This window comes from Anabrus simplex, chromosome 4 (assembly GCF_040414725.1).
Source record: "Anabrus simplex isolate iqAnaSimp1 chromosome 4, ASM4041472v1, whole genome shotgun sequence".
NCBI lineage: Eukaryota > Metazoa > Arthropoda > Insecta > Orthoptera > Tettigoniidae > Anabrus > Anabrus simplex.
In genome coordinates this window covers 170608040-170628119 of record NC_090268.1, presented here as the reverse complement: position 1 = coordinate 170628119, position 20080 = coordinate 170608040, and the positions used below count along the sequence as shown (strand labels likewise).

The 20080-nt window shown below is 40.0% G+C and overlaps 1 protein-coding gene across 1 annotated transcript in view; it reads right to left on the bottom strand.

Annotated features, from left to right (window-relative positions):
* The window catches only part of LOC136872214 (sodium- and chloride-dependent glycine transporter 1-like), a 421393-nt gene that overhangs the window by 164838 nt on the left and 236475 nt on the right, over positions 1–20080 (bottom strand). Inside the window, exon 11 of the mRNA XM_068227369.1 lies at positions 17088–17216. Within this exon, the coding sequence (XP_068083470.1) occupies positions 17088–17216 (129 nt within the window). The remainder of the gene's footprint in view (positions 1–17087; positions 17217–20080) is intronic.

Here is a 20080-nt window from a genome sequence, read left to right as displayed (position 1 = left end):
ACCAACATTTTCATGATACAATTCAGAGCAGTCTTCTATAGACCAGCGGTCAGAAAAGCAATATATATTATCTATTGTACAAGGATATCGATATGAATTCCCATATTTCATGTGTATATTTCTTTTTTAACACGAGTTCAAGCGAGAAGATCGTCATGAATTCCAGTTAAATGTGCAGTGGGCGGCCCTAGAGATGTGTTCGACACCGCGGGATCGGTCCCACTGAGAGGGAATGAGAAGGCAGCGGGTCGTTGCTTTTCCGAGAGTCTGAAAGAGTAACAGGCCAAGGACGGATGGCAACTGAGTCGCCCCAAACCGGAGAATGATTGAGCTAAGTTCCCATAAATTACAATTCTTACATGAAATAAAATATTCATAAAAATATCTCTAACCTAAAATGGAGAGTATGTAGTTGAGTATGTAGTTGTAGTATGGACATATTCAATGTAAAGTAAATTTTAAATTAAGCTCTTGCATATTAACCTAAATCAGAGTCTATGCATATGAATGGAGCAGTTTTCAGTGGCCATGGAATGTATACAATGCTGTAGACAGGCACATCTCGCCTTGATAATGTTGAATAGTTAAAGTTTACTAAGTCAGGGAACAGTAACGTTTCAGAACTAGATATTATAATGTATAAGGCAAACTAATGTTTAGCGTGAAAAGCATATGTAGGGTTAAGTGTGGATATGCAGGCAGATACGTGTTTTCGTTGTCATTGAAAAACAAGGAGCAATGTGTTAGTTAACTCGGGAGTTAGATATCCTTGGAATGGAATAATGTATGACCCAGTGTAATTTAAATAGCTATAGTTATGTATGCCTCGTCGAGAGAGATGTATTTATGAGAAGAGGTTGAGACATTTAAGAAATTAATATATACATAGAGGATTTAAATTGAAATATGTAAGCCGCCAGTTGTACTAAATGAAGTGTATAATCGTCGAAGAGAATTAGCATTAGCAATGCACAGAAGAAATAGTTTGGGATACGAGTTGTACATAGCTTAAGGTTGGGGTCATGTACAGAGGGTCATGTACAGACTACACTGAAGTACTAGGGAAGCTTATCGAGGAAACATAAAAGTATATGAGGACATATGTGACCGAGAACAGTGAATGCTAAGCCTGGTCCAACTTATATTGAGGGCATATCCATGCAATGGAGATTAACATGTTAGGTGACACCTATATCGAAAATCTCATGTGTGTCTAATATTATAATATATTGAGAAAAGGGTTGAAATCATTTAATGTTGTGCGATAGTCGTAGTCAAGCTGTTCATTGAATTTAAAGAGCTGTAGTCAAACAACGGAGTGTTATACTGCGTTGATGTTGGAGCACGATTTTAAAATATAAGCTGTAATCAAATAAGAATTGGTAGACTTAGAAGTCAGTTAGAAATGTTCATTTTGGAGAATATGATATGATTGAATAAAGATTTTACTGCAGCCAATGGCCATTAAGATATGTTTACATGACGAATTACATCAAACAGAATTTGGTTAGTCCCATCTGTCTTTTAGTACACGTCATCACATGATATAAGTCGCAAGTTTTCTCGCACAGAACACATATACATTCCTTTCTCGGGGTGTGGAAAGTTTTGTTAGCACACACACACGATGATGTAAACCGTGAGTTGCTAATCTAGTCACTATGTGCCTGAGTTCATAGTTTGCCTTCATCCAATCCGTACTGGTCATAGCCTCTGTGGTGTAAAATGTTTCCCATATATCTCCCTTCTTGGTTTGCAGCTCTGTTTGTAACTGGTTGAATGCATCTATAGACGGAAATATTAGTTTGTGACGTAGTTCTTCTGTATAAAAGAGTTCTCTTGTCAGCTCGTAACATAGTCTTGAAAGAGTGAATTTGGACAAACATAATACCTTTTTCATGTAGATTGCTTTTACACTTTCAATGTCTCGAATATTTCCTTTAGTGAGATGTTCCCATATCAATTCTAGTCCATACGTCATTATCGGAGATATTTTTGCATGGAACAATTTCATAGCGACTTCAACCGAAAGTTTGCGTAAGATCAAGATGTCATTCATTGCTATTACGGCCGCAGCCACTCTATCCTTGATGTGTCTGGTATAAGTAGTTCCTGACGTCTGTAATGTAATGCTCAAATATTTAAAGTTGTTTACTGTTGGCATAGTTTCTCCTCCATTTTCATACTGAATTGTCTCTTTTAATGCTGTTCTGCCTCCCTTGCGGAAGATCATCTGTACCGTCTTTTGTCGATTAATTCTGAATTTATTGTCTTCTGCCCAAATGTTCAGCTTGTTGAAAGCAGCCTGTAGTTTTTCGTGTGTTTTTGATACGAGTACCATGTCATCTACATACATGTATATATGAACCTCGTCGCCTTCGACCTTTATAGTGGGTATTAAGTCTGAGACCGCTATATTGAAGAGTATGGGGCTCATTGGATCACCCTGTAGTACTCCGTTCATCTGCGTTATGGGATTCGAGATAGAGACGTTATCGTTTACAGAGATGTAATTATAAGCAAGAATGGTCCTAATGATGTTCGTTAAAGGATTCATATATCCTATTATGTTTCCCAGTTTCTTCAGTAGTTTTTCCCTGTCCACTAGGTCGAACGCTTTGTTGTAGTCTACGAAGATCGCGTAACGTTTCTCTTTTGGATGTCTGAGGGTATCCGTTATATCGTCAATCAGATTCTTTATCGCATTCATTGTAGATCTCCCTCGTCGAAAGCCGAATTGCTCTTCCGGTAAGGCGTGGTCTACCTCTTCTATCAGTCTCGTTGTTAATAACCTGGTAAAGAGTTTAAATATATTGCTTTCTAAGGCAATTCCACGGTACGAATCTAGGCAACTCGTGTTTCCCTTTCCTTTATATAAGATCTTCATCATTGAGTGTCGCCAGGTGTCGGGAATTTCGTTCATTTCCACGCACTTATTGAAGAGCGATGTCCACGTTGTTAGTAGTATATTTTCTGTAGTTTGTATATGTTCGTTGAAAATGCCATCAATTCCTGCAGCTTTCTTAGCCTCCAAGTCCCTTATGGAATTTTTTACTTCCTCTTCGGTGAAGTCCTGAGAGAGTTTTTGTTCTCCATGTATGACATTATCTACTGTAGTTACAGATAAGTTGTTCGTGTTCAGCACTTTCCTAAAATGTTCTTCCCAGTCTTCTATGGCAATATCATGAGGGAAGTGCGGCTTTCTTGGTTTTAGAGCTATAAACGGGTTTACTTTTGCCTCTTCGACGAGTTTCTCTCCTTCTTCATCTATATGTTTTTCTCTTTTTTCTTTTAATAAAGCCTTATACATTCTTCTCTTCATCGCGTAGATATGTAATTCGCTTTCTTTGTGTGAGCGCCTTGCTTTGTGGAGAGCTATAAGAGTATCTTTCAGAAGAATATAACATTCTCGATCAAACCATGATTTTGCTTTCCTCGTCCTGTCCTCAATCTTTACCATTCCCATTCGTATTACCTTTTCTATCTCCTGGGTTGCCTCATTTATGTTGCCTTTGGTTATGTCGTTTTGAATAATTTCCAATGTTGGAGAGATTCCCTGGAAGGCTGTTAGATTGGTTGCTCTTTTGTATTTAGTCCTCACCTGTTGGCTCTTCGGTTCAAAGTGTTTCACTGTTACAGTTAACTTGATAGGTAGATGTTTTCTGATAGGGATCGTTGGTGAATCATCTATAACTTGGAGAGATTTCACAGTAATTTTATGGTTTACGAAGACAAGATCTATGATACTGTGTCCGTTGTGACAGATGTACGTTGGTTCCGTTGGCTTGTTTACTAGCATGAGTCCTTCAGATTCTAGGTATTCTTTCACCAGTTGTGTTTTCTGATTTGGCACGTCTATGCGACAGTTTAGATCACCTGCTACGATGAGAGGTTCATTCTTTCCTCTAATGTTTACTGCTTCTTTTAGTGAGTCTATTATGATGTCTTCTTGGGTATCTGGCTGAAAGTATGCACATATCAATGATGTAAACGTGGTTTTGACCAGCAATAGGTGCGGTGTTCTGTATATAGTTCTCATTGGAGTTAGTTCCGGTTTTACGAAGCAAGATATTCCTTCACTGGGTCGTCCTTTTGCCCCTTGCAGTGCCAGACTGTGTGGTGTGTAGTATCCTTGTATTGATAATGGATCTGTTAAGAACGTCTCTACTAGTATTACTATGTCCGTGTCTATAATATTCACTGGCATTTGATTTAGGGCGCTTATTAGGCGTCACATGGGCTATTATTGGAGTATCGCTCCTGCGTCCCTATTATATTTAGCAATGTCGTCAAACCTTCTACATTCCCTTTTAAGAGCTTTATTGTGTCACTCTCATCCTTTGCGCTATGCTCTACTTCTTTCTCATCTCCATTTCCGAAAAATATAACGTCTTACTATGATACCCTTCAGCCAAGCGTCCGATTTTTCTATCAACTCCTTTTTGTCAAAAGGGATACCAATTCTGTATGCTTTGTTGAAGCTCACTGATTCAAGTTGCTCACATTCTATTTGCCCTGTGATACCACACTGATTTATGTGGGCTATCAGGTCTTCCCTCTTCACCGAATGATGTACGCGCCCGACATACAGTCAGGCTCTTCGTTCTCCAGCTCGAAGACTATTTGGTTCTGGTTCCTTGGTTCCAGTAATTGTCTCGCTGTTCCTGCGTTTCCTTCGGTATGTGACTTTGGTAGACGGTCTCTGTTCATCCTCTCTTGTGATAATGGTACCGTGTATTTCCTCCTCTTCCGTTGGAGCGGGAGTAGTAACATGTACTTCCCCTTGGTCTTTATCTGTTTCTTGAGATAAGGATATTTTCTCGTTTCCATTCATGGGCTTCTTGAAAATTTGTGATTCTCCCTCATTTAAGGTATCTGTATTAATGTTATCCTTGATTCCCGATGCTATCTCTGGAGGCTTAGGAGCTTTAGTTTTGGTCATATTAGGGCGTGGAAGATGCCTCTTCATTTCCTGACAAATTGATATGATTCAAATATCCCAGTAAATTAACATCGGGTTAGTAGATGCAAGATTTTGCTATTTAAGGTAGAAGTGGAACTTATGACAACATTTCGAAGGTAGTCATGAGGAATAGCCATGAGGACAGAAGGATAAGTTATGGTCTAATATACAAAATTAAATTAGGAATTTGATAAATAGTCATGTTGGAAACAGTTTTGTTTCTAGTGATCTACATATTAGTGGATATCTGTTGGAAAGGAAGTAAGGCTAATCATTACAAAATATATATTGTATGTTGGTTAGCTAATCGTAAAGCAAGTGGAAGGTTATACTTAGAAGATAAACGAATGCTATATTGAAAACAATATTTCCCATGAAATTTATTTGAACATCAAGTATTATGAAATGATTTATGTCACACTAATTTTCTCTTTCCAAGATATTCTAGTTATTTAATAAACCATTGTAGTTAAAAATTTACCATGTGACAATGTTATTTATTGATAGATATTGTAAGTTAAGGATATATATATATATTTAAGTGAATTGCGTTATTTGTTTAATAACCTCATCGGTTTGCGTTAGCTATGAGTGGCGCCATTGTGTGAGAAACACCATAGGTCTGTGTTACCTTTACAACGTACAATACTTGTGAGTAGTACCTTAATGTTTGGAACGCCGTGAGTTTACGCTACCTTTGATTAGTACCGCAGCTTGAGAAATATCATGGTTCTCCTCTTCTACTGATAAGTGCCATTAGCATCATTGTGCTTTATAAGTGGTTACTTGGTCACTAATACTACTATTTACAATCCTTTTTGAGTTTGATCCACTGTTTTTTTTTGTGTTCATGTCCATCCATTCATTCTTCATGACATTTTTTATTTTGGTCAGTGGATGTTTTTCATTTTTTTGTTATCTCATTTCGTACCATTAGGGATCGATGACCTCGATGTTAGGCCCCTCTAAACAACAAGCATCACCATCATTATTTGTTTAATCTTTCTCATCGTATGGTACGTGGGTGGATACATCCACCTGAGATATTGATAGGTCACAGTTGTGGAACACCGTACCCTTTCTCTGACTCCACGTTGAGCTTAGATTCGTCAAGATGTACCCTGAAATCATCATGAGTAGTCGGAGTTTTCTTTCACTCTCCTACTGGACGCGGTAGTTGGGTGCAGAAAGAATTGGCTGCCCAACGTTGAGCAAGGAGAGAAAGATGATGCAGAAGGTAAAGAGAAATTGATACCCAAACATTAAGCTCGAAAAGAAGATAAAGATGATACGATGATGATGATGCTTGTTGTTTTAAGGGGGCTAACATCGAAGGTCATCGGCCCCTAATGGTACGAAATGAAATGTCAACCAAAAATATAAAACATCCACTGATCAAAATAAAAAAATGTCATGAAGAATGAATGGATGGACATGAACCCGGAAAAAAACCCAACCAAATGAACCCGGAAAAAAACCCAACCAACCAACCAACCAACCAACCAACCAACCAACCAACCAACCAACCAACCAACCAACCAACCAACCAACCAACCAACCAACCAACCAACCAACCAACCAACCAACCAACCAACCAACCAACCAACCAACCAACCAACCAACCAACCAACCAACCAACCAACCAACCAACCAACCAACCAACCAACCAACCAACCAACCAACCAACCAACCAACCAACCAACCAACCAACCAACCAACCAACCAACCAACCAACCAACCAACCAACCAACCAACCAACCAACCAACCAACCAACCAACCAACCAACCAACCAACCAACCAACCAACCAACCAACCAACCAACCAACCAACCAACCAACCAACCAACCAACCAACCAACCAACCAACCAACCAACCAACCAACCAACCAACCAACCAACCAACCAACCAACCAACCAACCAACCAACCAACCAACCAACCAACCAACCAACCAACCAACCAACCAACCAACCAACCAACCAACCAACCAACCAACCAACCAACCAACCAACCAACCAACCAACCAACCAACCAACCAACCAACCAACCAACCAACCAACCAACCAACCAACCAACCAACCAACCAACCAACCAACCAACCAACCAACCAACCAACCAACCAACCAACCAACCAACCAACCAACCAACCAACCAACCAACCAACCAACCAACCAACCAACCAACCAACCAACCAACCAACCAACCAACCAACCAACCAACCAACCAACCAACCAACCAACCAACCAACCAACCAACCAACCAACCAACCAACCAACCAACCAACCAACCAACCAACCAACCAACCAACCAACCAACCAACCAACCAACCAACCAACCAACCAACCAACCAACCAACCAACCAACCAACCAACCAACCAACCAACCAACCAACCAACCAACCAACCAACCAACCAACCAACCAACCAACCAACCAACCAACCAACCAACCAACCAACCAACCAACCAACCAACCAACCAACCAACCAACCAACCAACCAACCAACCAACCAACCAACCAACCAACCAACCAACCAACCAACCAACCAACCAACCAACCAACCAACCAACCAACCAACCAACCAACCAACCAACCAACCAACCAACCAACCAACCAACCAACCAACCAACCAACCAACCAACCAACCAACCAACCAACCAACCAACCAACCAACCAACCAACCAACCAACCAACCAACCAACCAACCAACCAACCAACCAACCAACCAACCAACCAACCAACCAACCAACCAACCAACCAACCAACCAACCAACCAACCAACCAACCAACCAACCAACCAACCAACCAACCAACCAACCAACCAACCAACCAACCAACCAACCAACCAACCAACCAACCAACCAACCAACCAACCAACCAACCAACCAACCAACCAACCAACCAACCAACCAACCAACCAACCAACCAACCAACCAACCAACCAACCAACCAACCAACCAACCAACCAACCAACCAACCAACCAACCAACCAACCAACCAACCAACCAACCAACCAACCAACCAACCAACCAACCAACCAACCAACCAACCAACCAACCAACCAACCAACCAACCAACCAACCAACCAACCAACCAACCAACCAACCAACCAACCAAAACCAACCAAAACCAACCAACCAACCAACCAAAGAACAGTGGATACTAATCGAAGGAAGATCAAAAATAAGAGTATTACTGACCAAGGGACTATTAACAAAGACAATCCTGGAAAAAGGATGCTTTATGGCTAAAGGGGTCCAAAATCCAGGTCTAAGGCCACTCAGAATGGTACTTATCGCTAGTAAAGTAGAACCATGGTATTTGCCAAGTTGGGGTACTAATCAAAAGTAGCCAAGACTCACGGTGTTCCACACATGATGGTACTATTCACAAGTATTGTACGCCGTACAGGTAACGCAGACCTATGGTGTTCTCACACAATGGCGCCACTCATAGCCAACGCAAACCAATGGGGTTCCTCATCTAGGTGTACTAAGCACGGGCGCCGGTATTCCCGTGGTGTTCCTCACATAGTGAGTACTAATCACAGGCAACGCAGACCCACGGTGTCGCTCATATAGTGGTACTAAGCACAGGCAACGCGCAGACCCGTGGTGTTGTTCACATGGGTACGACTCACGGGTAATGGAAACCCACAGTGACCCTCTCGCTGCTGCTACTAAGCACAAACCTATTGTGTACCCAACATAGTGGTACCACTCGCAAGTAAAAGCGACCCATGGTGTTCCCCGCATGATGATACGAATCAAGAGTAGTTTCATAGTTCTATTTCAAACATCCCTTGGTCGCCTCTTTTAGTCGCCTCTTATGACAGGCAGGGGATACCGTGGGTGAATTCTTCATCTGCCTCCCCCACCCACAGAGGGTGTGTGTTTGGTCCGCGAGAGGTATTTTATTTCCCTCAAGTCCGCCGGCAAGCCGGTTAGGACCCCCCCTATCCGCCACCTGGGACGCGCCACGTGGGAGTATCACGCCTGCGTAGCAGGTTCGTGGCAAAGATGATACGAGAGAAAGGGAAAATTGGATTTTACCGCGAAGACAAGAGAAAGAGGAAGAGATTGAAAGCAAGTCAGGACACTGCAACATTAAGCAAGAGGAAGAAAACGAGATGAGGAGAAATAGGATGCTTAATGGAGAGAAAGAGAATGATAGATGAGAAGGCTGGGCGTGAAGATGATATCGAATGAATTTAAGATGTCATGAAGTAGGATAGGATTAGTTATTCATACTGTTAGTATGTAAGTTAGACAACTGATATGCATGATAGGGGATAATTCTAAGGATGACCATACAGAGATAAGCTAACGTAACTAGACCATAAATTGTCTCGATTCAGGACTGGGCTGATCCAGGTTGCAGGATATATCTCTAGGAAGTCCACTAGTTTGCAAATAAGAAACAGCTGATTCATTGTTAGACTAAGTATAAACTTAGATACAAGTAGAAATTAAGTAAATAGAGAATAACTTAGGGAAACTTTACAGATTGTTAGGAATTTAGAGAAGCACTACTTAAACTCTTAGAAAGATGGCAAATCAAGTTAGGGCTCAACTGGAGCAGTACCAGAAAGAGCAGGAGGAGGAATGGCAAAGGAGAGACGAAGCGATAAAGAGCAATCTGGAGGAAATAAAGAAGACGAAGGAGGAGCAGAAAGGAATAGGCTACTGGATATTCTGCAAGAAATGGTCAAGAAACAGGAAGAGAAACAACAAGAACTATTGGAGAAAAAGAGAGGAGAAAGGAGAGAAGATCAAGAGAAGCAGCAAGTACTGCTGGAGGAAATGAGAAGAAAAAGAAGGGAGTTCCAACAGAGACAGGGAGAACTGCAGCAGAAGCAGATAGAAGAAATATGAAAATGAAGGAAAGGCAGAAGGAAATCGTAAAAATTGAAATTGGAAGAATTGGAACAGAAATTGCAGACATCAGAAATGATATCGTGAACATGCGCATAGAGATGACGGAAATTATGGAGATCAAACATTTTAAAAATTACGAGAAAATGAACAAAATTAGAGAAGGACTTTCCGAGAATCGAAATGTCATTCACAACCTGAAAGAAGAGGAGATGAAAGGATTGACATACAGCATCGAGGGATTGAGAATTACTCCTCAGCAGCGGTGGGAACAATATCTGGAGGAAATAGCTAAATTAAATGAACCAGTTGAGACTACTACTAAGGCCATGGAAGTGGACTTTGTAGTAGCCAAAGACCAAATAGCGGGTAAAATGGGCATCATCAAGGAGGAATTGGAGCACAATAGAGATGAGGCTAATCAGAAGATAGACAGGGCAGAAGAGGGATCGAAGCCGATCAGAAAGGAAATACAGGAAATAAGGATGGAACACCAAACAACAAGATCTGTAAAGTCGAGTTATAATGAAAGCAGAAAGCAATTGAACTGCAGATTAATGAAAGAGAGTCAACACCAATATGAACGGTAGAGTCGAACCAGAATATTAATGATACAATATTCGAGAAAAATAGCAATGGTAACCCGGCGAAAATAAATATTATCAAAACATATGATGATAGTCCCAAACACTTTAATAATTCCGGAACGATATCTCCCAAGCAATTCCTAAGAGAGATGAAAGAGCATTTTGAGAAAATAGAGTCCCAGAAGACAAGAAATTGAGGATAATTGAAAAACATCTGGACTCAAACCCACATATTAGGTACCAGGCATTCAAATATACCTTCCATGATTATGAGGAGTTCGAAATTGCATTCCTAAGACGTTTCTGGAATCCGGAAACGCAACAGCAATTGAGATTGGAGTTATATTCCAGAAGATATGCATCGGCAGGGCAAATTCGCTTCAGCGATTACTTCGCATACCAGTTTCGCAGATTTCAAGACCTAGATGCAGCACCAAGTGAGCCAGAAGCAGTCAAAACTATACAAAAGAAATTCCCACCTGAAGTACAAAGACTATTAGCAGCAACAAATGTCGAAACAGCAGTAGACATGGAGAACGTCCTGAAACAACTGGATATGACTTCAACACACCCAACAGGCCGGATCATTCGGAATTCAAGTACGGAAGGAGCAATAAGTGCCATATGGCAAGATCATTCGGAATTCAAGTACGGAAGGAGCAATAAGTGCCATATGGCAAGGGATGACAACAACAGTGAACCAAGGGAGCAAAGAAACAATATCAGAAACTATGGTAATGGCAGGGGGAAGGAGCAGGATATATGCAATTGTAAATGCAGTAATGACTCATGCGGAAGGCATAACCCAAATAATAGATTTATACCATACCGTAGATCGAATCAGAGGTTTAGAGGAAACATAAACATATATCGTTATCGAGAAAGACCAAGATAAAGGCCAAGGCAAGCAAAAGAAGTTGAGGAGAAGGAATATGCCAACAGGAGATACATTCAGGATCTGCAGGAAACAACCCAAAATAAAACAAAAATGGGAGAATGCAATCCGTGACAGAGATGTCAATGGAGAAATCGAAGGGGCTGAAGGTCTAGAAATGCAAAGATATAAGTGAAGGAAGAAGGAAGAGCGTAAGCTACATCCAAATACCCCAAATTTTAGCATAAACTCAGAGGCGCCTGGGAGAAAAAAACGCCAACATCAGACTGAATGAGGAAATAGAGGGAAATAGAAAAGAGGAAATATTCAAAATTCACAATTGGATAATAGCGCAAATAAATTCATGGGATATAAAACCAGATGATTTAATAGAATGCAGTAAGTCCTAGGAGACAACAATATAGTTTGCCGATAATCCTAGCAAGAATAGCAGATATGAAAGTACACTGCTTGATTGATTTTGGCGCAAGCATCAGTGTAATTTCAAATGCATTATTCCAAGATATAGAGAGAGAAGGCCAGCTAACCACAATACCAGTACCAGGAGTGAAAAGAGGAATCGTTCCCGACAGAACAGTAGAATGTAAGATACAAACCTGCCTCAAGTGATGGTCAGATACAACCGACATCAAAGAACTTGCCTCTGGATGAAAGAAAGGGTTACTCGTTCAGGACGTGTTATCCATTTTCCTTCCAAGTATCTTGAAATCTTTTCGTCACTTAGTTACTAGAAAAGGGTTTCTGAGGGAAAACAGCGAAATTAGATTTATTATTTGGTTGAATGCTGAAACGGATTGTAAAGCGATTCTTTGTTGTTTTTCGATACATTAACAAGAAATGTATGATTAAAATTAGTTATAATTGAAAGTAAAAAATTGCTCTTGACCGTACCTCCAGGGTTATGTTGTAATAAACCATAACAATTATTATTATTATTATTATTATTATTATTATTATTATTATTATTATTATTATTATTATTATTATTATTATTATTATTATTATTTGAAGCAACGAACACTGAACTAAGCTACCACAGTCGTAAACATGGTATCAGGTCCCGGATTAGTGAACTTGCTACAAACTTTATGGTATACTGTGATATATGCGATATTTTTTCTCGGAAATGGATTAAACGATACATTGATCAGCATTGTGATGACGACAGATTACTTAAGCTGAGAATGCAAAAGACGCCATTCTTTCTTTAACTAGGTACGGAACCATGGAGTTGCAATCAGTTAGGTGTTCCTTGATTCATGAACTCTCTGACTATTCGTGTTTACGATAGTGTAAAGCGGAGTTCAACCAATCAGAGACTTTCTATTAAAGCAGTGTGAAAAGTAATAACAGTACGGTAAAGTGTTATTTTCCGTACTCTTTTGAGTACGGGAGGAAGGCAATTCCGTCACAGTATGAAATAAAGTATTCTTCATGCGCATACTTGAACTCAGTACTTATTACGTTGAAATGAAAATAATTTGTACGGCTTTTTTTTTTTCCTCCACGTCGCACCGACACAGGTAGGTCTTATGGCGACGATGTACTTTTTGTAACCCGAGGAGGTTTGGTTTTCTGCAACAATCTCTTACTCAAGCTTTTTGGGATACAAAGTAAGCTATAGATAGTTTCACGTTAAGTAAGCAGTATTGCTCTTATGAAAACAAGGTTGCCATATCAAACAGCTCTGCTCAACAGCTTCACGGGAAAACGGCGGCACATATATTGATAAAACTCAGTATTTAAGTTCAAGATAAGTACGGACTGATACAAAGACTAAAACAAAACAAACCAAACCAAACCCCCGTGGCACTACAGCCCTTGGCCTACCAAGCGACCGCTGCTCAGCCCGAAGGCCTGCAGATTACGAGGTGTCGTGTGGTCAGCACGACGAATCCTCTCGGCCGTTATTCTTGGCTTTCTAGACCGGGGCCGCTATCTCACCGTCACATAGCTCCTCAATTCTAATCACGTAGGCTGAGTGGACCTCGAACCAGCCCTCAGGTACAGGTGAAAATCCCTGACCTGGCCGGGAATCGAACCCGGGGCCTCCGGGTGAGAGGCAGGAACGCAACCCCTACACCACGGGGCTGGCACAAAGACTAAACAACACATAAATAGACGACTTCTCTACAACAGTAACAAGCTGCCAGGATTTACAGAATAGCGGATTACGCGTTATGTATACTGGAGTGGCCGTAGGAAAATGAAGGAAGGCGACAAAGCGATGGCTTTTCCAGCCATTCTGATTCCTCCTTGAGAACGTGCGAATTTGTGAAATAGAGTATGTAAATAGTTATCTGAATAACGCTAGACTAAGAATACCTCATCCTTTTTTCTTTCTTCCTTTCTTTCTTTGATAATACAATTTAAAATTATAATATTCCTTAATCACGAGGAATTATGTGTGTCTAAGATGGGGTGTGTTAGCTCCTTGTAGGTCATTTAGAGCAATACTGTTCGTTTTACCATTGAATGATCTATAAGGTTCTTTCCAACACAGCCCCTGTACCAGTACATGGCCTCTTTGCTCATGCGTAACACAAAATATCCTTTCGAACACAGTCAAAATTGCGTTCATGTATTCATCTGTGAACACAACAGGCTTTCCAGCTAACTCTTCGCATCGCTCCCTAACGGTCAGAAGTAGTTCGCGATCTAAAGCATGAATTGATCCGTACATTTCTGTGACATGCGCAGAAACACGGAAACATTGTCCTGATGTACGCTTGTTTCTTCCTTGCGATATCTTAATCAGATGTTAGGTGACAACGAATTTATACAGTCTTCACCCAGTGAATATGAAGAAGAGCTGCTAATTTTAGCAAAAAGAAATGAAAATTATTTAGGTACCGGTAATTAATGACTTATCTTTCTTTAATTAATAATGTATTGGGTTACGATAGGCCTATATAAAGGTACAAAATCTACCACTTCTTATTCTTCTTTCTCTACCGCTTTTTTCCCACACCTGTGGGGTCGCGGGTGCGAACTGCGTCGCACATATGGATTTGGCCTTGCTTTACGGCCGGATGCCTTTCCTGACGCCAACCCTATATGGAGGGGTGTAATCACTATTGCGTGTTTCTGTGGTGGTTGGTAGTGTGGTGTGTTGTCTGAATATGAAGAGGAGAGTGTTGGAACGGACACAAAGCCCAGTCGCCGAGCCAGAAGAATTAATCAAAAGCGATTAAAATCCCGGACCCGGCCGGGAATCGAACCAGGGACGCTCTGAACCAAAGGCCAATACGCTGACCATGCAGCCAACGAGTCGGACGTACAAAATCTACCACGTTAAACAAAAAATAATTGAAATACGATGCATTTTTTTAGAAGAAACTGTCTCTCAGTACTTTTTCGAGCATTTCCACGCTAGCCGCTGAAGATATTTCAAATCTATTTCAAATACGAGAGCAATAGAGGAGTAACTTATAGAAAACGTGGAATATGAGGAATTCGGACTATTCTGAAACACGTAGAAGTTTTCCCGTTCTCTTATTTTAATTCATATTTCGTGTTTAAATACAGAGTTAAAGTATAGGCTAAATCGCTAGATATGAAAACTTGTTTTTAGGTTTCAGCATCTAAATTTAGCGCTAATTTGGGTCTAAGTTACAGAACTACAATTCTATAATTTTTGAAATATTGCGTTAGTTAATATTTAAATAAAATATTGCATAAATACTGGTGGCCAGTAGCTGCGATTAGGGGAGGAGCGAGAGAGACATTTTATGGGGAAAACATTACATTTTTATTCCATTTTAGCCGGCTGAAACTAGGAATTATAGGAATTATTAATGGGAGTAACCCAGCCAAAATTGGGCCAAAAATCAAAATCGATTATGCGGAAAGAAGGAAAGCACAAACTCTCTTTTAATGCTTAAATTTTAATCACCTCCCAAATGTGACTTTGTAGCCACGCCCCCTTCTACACTGTCAGCGACTCGAGTGAAACTTATGGGAAAAACACTTGACCTATCTTGACTATCTTTCTGACAGCACCCAATACTTAAAGGGGAATGTTTCGTCCGTAATACTGGTGGTAGCATTTGGAGACAATTGAATGATATCTAGTGTCTCTAGCTATAGCGGGGAAACTTAGTTTACTTCCTCCATGCTTTCTTGTGCTGAAGTATTGTGCTTTTGCCAGTTGTACTGGTATTCTGAGAAGAGAAGAGACTGTTGTAGTGTTTTTAATCATCACTTATAAATGTAATATAGCAAGTATGGTTCGAATAAAGAGGTCTGATAAGCGCAAATTTTCTGGAAACTACCGGACTGGTTTCTGAAGTAAGGGAGATGTCGTTGAGGTTATGATTACAGAGGCTGAATCTACGCCATTCGCATAAATAAAGCAGACAGGATGATGAAAGAAATGGAGAAGTGTTTAAGAAGGAAGAGAAGAAACAAGAAGAGGATGAGGAGAACGAAGAGTCTGGAGCAGGACAGTTTTAAAAGTAAGATTTCTCTTGCAAATATTTGAAGTCATTTTTCTCGATTGACATTTTCCTCGGTTGACATTTTTCTGATTTTTGGTACAGATTCCTCCTACACTATTAACGCTACAGGAATGAAATTTATACAACTTGTTCTTACACTATAGAGCTACAAAAATAAGAAGTCAATTTGTATAAAATGTGTATTTTTCAAAATATGGTAATTTAAGGGAATTTTTGGAAAAATATGACTTCGGGGAAAAGATATATTCCGGCAACTAATAAATATTTTCAAAAACTGCTTCTTCTTCTTCTTATCAAGGAATATTCAAGCTAAAATTGGTAGGAGTTTCAAGTTAATATCTTTGCTCAATTTTAAGAAAATGGTACCTGAAAATTGGAAAATTATCATGGGCAAGATAGGGTGGGCTTACTCCACTTGAAAAAGCAATTTGTTCAAGCCCTGTTGTCTTATAAGCTAATTGTTTCCTCATTTTCTTTAATTATTAGCAGAAATACGCAAAAATGTCGTTTGTCACGGCTAACCGACTTGTATAGCGCCACAGCAAGTAGTGGAGACTTTGCGTGTGCTGTGAGGGAGGGTAGCTGGGGTATATTTTTTTGCCAAGGTCATGGACACTGAGGCGTTCGTCAGTCTGGCAGTCTCTTTAGTGTCTGTCAGTTACTTAGTGCGTAGTCAAATAATAAATGATTTTTAATTGTATAATCACGTCGTACTTCTATTTAATTGTAATCCATGTATAATATTGTTTCTTTGTTGAAGGTGTTACTGTATAGTATTGAATCAAAATCTCAAAAAAGTGTTATTACTGCACTTAAGTTGGTAAACTGGGAACCTTCACCTCACTGTAGGAATTCGCTCCGAAAACATAAAACAAGTTACCGATTTACAGGTTTTTTTTTTTTCTTCAGTTTTGATATATATAATTCACCCCCCCCCCCCATTCCGCCCGACATATCCCACAAACTCGGGTACGTTTTGTTGTCTGCACATTCCCCCCCCCCCAACTTTTAATTCCCAATCGCCGCTTCTGCTGGGGGATAATATCAAGGACAGTTTGTATACTTTATCCTCTCCTTCATATTTAAGTTTTCATTGGACTCTGTTACTCCAATTCCATGCAGAAAGAAGGCATTCTTCCATGACAGTTCATAACGTGAGAGAGAATCTATTCCAACACAACCCAGTCGTGTATCAATAGGTACGGTCAGCGCATGCGTATGGAGCGATACGTGAATGTGTCCATGTACTGGCAGTGAAGTGCGTTTTGTAAGAACCTCTTGTGTACTTAAAGAGTTACCTAGGATACTTGCATTTGTAACCATGGAGATCGACACCAAGGCCATGGCCAAAACGGCGGCAAGTGTGACTAACTTCTTATGCGGCCTCAGGTCAGGAAACTCGTCCGTTAAGCTCCCGATTATGGCCTCTATCATCACAAACTGAAATAAAGGGAAATCAGCCATAAAAATCGTTATGCTAGAGATGATCTGAAGCTTTCTAAAACATCATTTAAATGCATCTGACAATTTTATTCTGGATGCAAAAGTAACAGAATGATAGTTCTACTCATGATCGTATTTTGATGGCGACATCTTGTACTGTGAATCATACAAATTCTAACTTATATAGATCCTGGTCAGGGCCCCTGATTACAGAAATGCATATTTATTAATTCATTTCCTCGTCATTTTTCCATTTATTTATGTTAAGGTCATTTGGTTTTAATTTTTGCCTGATTACATAGTATATCGTGTGTTGGGTATTCAGCCCGAAGGCTGGTCTGATCCTCCACAGTTCCACCAAAGGCTATCATAGACAGCCTAGGCGTCAATGAAGAGGCATACTAGGGAACTGAGGAGTGAGGTAGTTTCCCGTTGCTTTCCTCACCGAGCCAGAAGTTGCTTTTGCATATCAGTCTGCCATGCCGACTGAAATGCATGCACCAACCGACCCTATGGGCGATATTTTCACACCAATCATAACAGGGACTGCTGCATAAGGAATGGTATTACAAGCATCGCTCATACCTCAGTCACTTTCATATTGTCAAAGCCAAGGATGAGACTGAAACAGGTCAATGAAAGTAACAAATTACCCTAGCCCATACCAGAAGAAATAGCGCACTGTAAACACTACATCTCGCCAGCAAGGGCTCGAGTACATAGTCAATTTCTGTAATTGGTACCATTATTTGTTTGTTTTAAAATAATTTTCCTTTGTTCTTCGTAATTATTTAGTTTTGGTTTGTGCATTTATGAAAATGCTACAAAGAGACCTGGTTTCATCAGAAACGCACTTAAAGAAATGGAGATTGAATCCTAACCCTGCTAACGCAGAGGTGTATTGCTTATATTTGAACAAACATCAAGCCTACAGTAAACGTGACATTAAATTTTGCCATCGAGATCTGTGACATAAATGGTATCCAAATTATCTAGGCGTTACTCTAGATCTCACACTTTCTTTTAATCAACATCTTCTGAATCTGTCTAAAAGGCTTAAGACACGCAACACCATCCTTCAGAAATTATGTGGCTTTAAGTTGGGGAACATCTGCAATCACTTGACGATCTTCTGCTTTGGGACTGGTTTTCTCTTGTGCGGAGTACCGTGCACCAGTGTGCTTGAACAGTCCTTACGCACGACTCATCAACGTTCAGCTGAATGCTAGTATGCGTTTAATATCTGGCACCATCCAGTCCACTTCACTTCATTGGCTCCACTTCTGTCAGGTATAATGCCACCTGTTTTAAGAAGAACGAATGCCCTACTTATAGTAAAAGAAGATCCGCACTAACTCTCAGCTACCAGTTTTGAAAGACCTCGCACTCCAACAAAGGCTCAAGTCACATCACCCACCCTTACGCGATGGAGCCATAAGGGTTGCGACCAACTTTGGCCCATTGGAGGAATGGAGAGATCGCTGGACAGCCGCCATAGACGATTCTCTGCACGTCTGTTCCGGTGAACACGTTCCCAGCAAGAACTCCGTTTGCAGGTGGAATTATACTTCAACGCCAGAATGTGATTGTGGCACCCCGCAGAAAAAAGTTCTCCATATTGTGAGTGAGTGAAAGTTGCGGTGCTCTCCAGGTAGTTGGAATGACTTCCTGGGACCAACATCTGAAGTTCAACGGTGGATCAAGGATCTGGACATTCGACGTTGATAAGATGCCCCAAGATTCATATTTCTTCTTTACGTACATAAGTATACAATTCCAGGTATATGCGTAACTTATCGCCGTATAATAATAATAATAATAATAATAATAATAATAATAATAATAATAATAATAATAATAATAATAATAATAATAATAATAATAATAATAATAATTTTATTATATTAATTTTGTTATTAACAGATATAAACAATTACAGAGGGATTTCCTTACTATCAATCGTCCACAAAATTTTCTCTAAAGCCATATTGAATAGATTAGAAAAACAAACTGACCACCTCACTGGAGAATATCAGGCTGGTTTTCGAAAAGGAAGATCATGCCCAGAACAAATCTTAAACCTAAAAACTATTTTATAAATTCGTAAAACAATACAAACAATAATTACCTTTGTTGACTTCAAATAAGCTTATGATTTAATAGACCGACAGACTCTATTCAACATACTTGAGGAATTTCAAGTCGACAGAAAAACAAGGGAATTGATCAAGAAAACTCTAACAGCCACAACAGCGAAAGTTACATTTTTAGGAGAAATTTCAGAGCCATTCGAAATTACAGCAGGGGTCAGAAAAGGCTATGGATTATCAGCACTAATATTCAGTCTGGTTCTGGAAAAGGTGGTTCTAGAATAGAAAAATGAAACTATTGTTAGGATTCTAAAAAAAAATCACCTTGATGCAGAAGACTTTGCAATCGTCTCCAACAACAAACAAGAAGCACTCCAGTCCCTAGGAAAACTTTATGAAATAGCGCCAAGAACAGGCCTGCAAATTTCATATGAAAATACGAAGTATATGGAAGGTACAAAATCAGGATTTAACAACCATCTCCCAAATAAATAAATTCAAATACCTAGGCGAAATACAACCAAACGGGATAAATCAGCAAGCAAACAAAGAAAGAATTACATAATTACGGAAAGCATACACAACTGTCTGGAACATGAACCATGCTTGTCGCATGTTCCATTATTTGACATTTCCTTGTGCAAATGGCTTCCTTCAGCTTTGTCTTTCAGTGTTTACATGTGTCAGTCTAATGACGTCCAGTAGGGAGCAGCACATGCTATGTTTTTATCGGTGAGGTCGTTCGTTTTGCTAGAGCGGTAATTTTTACTC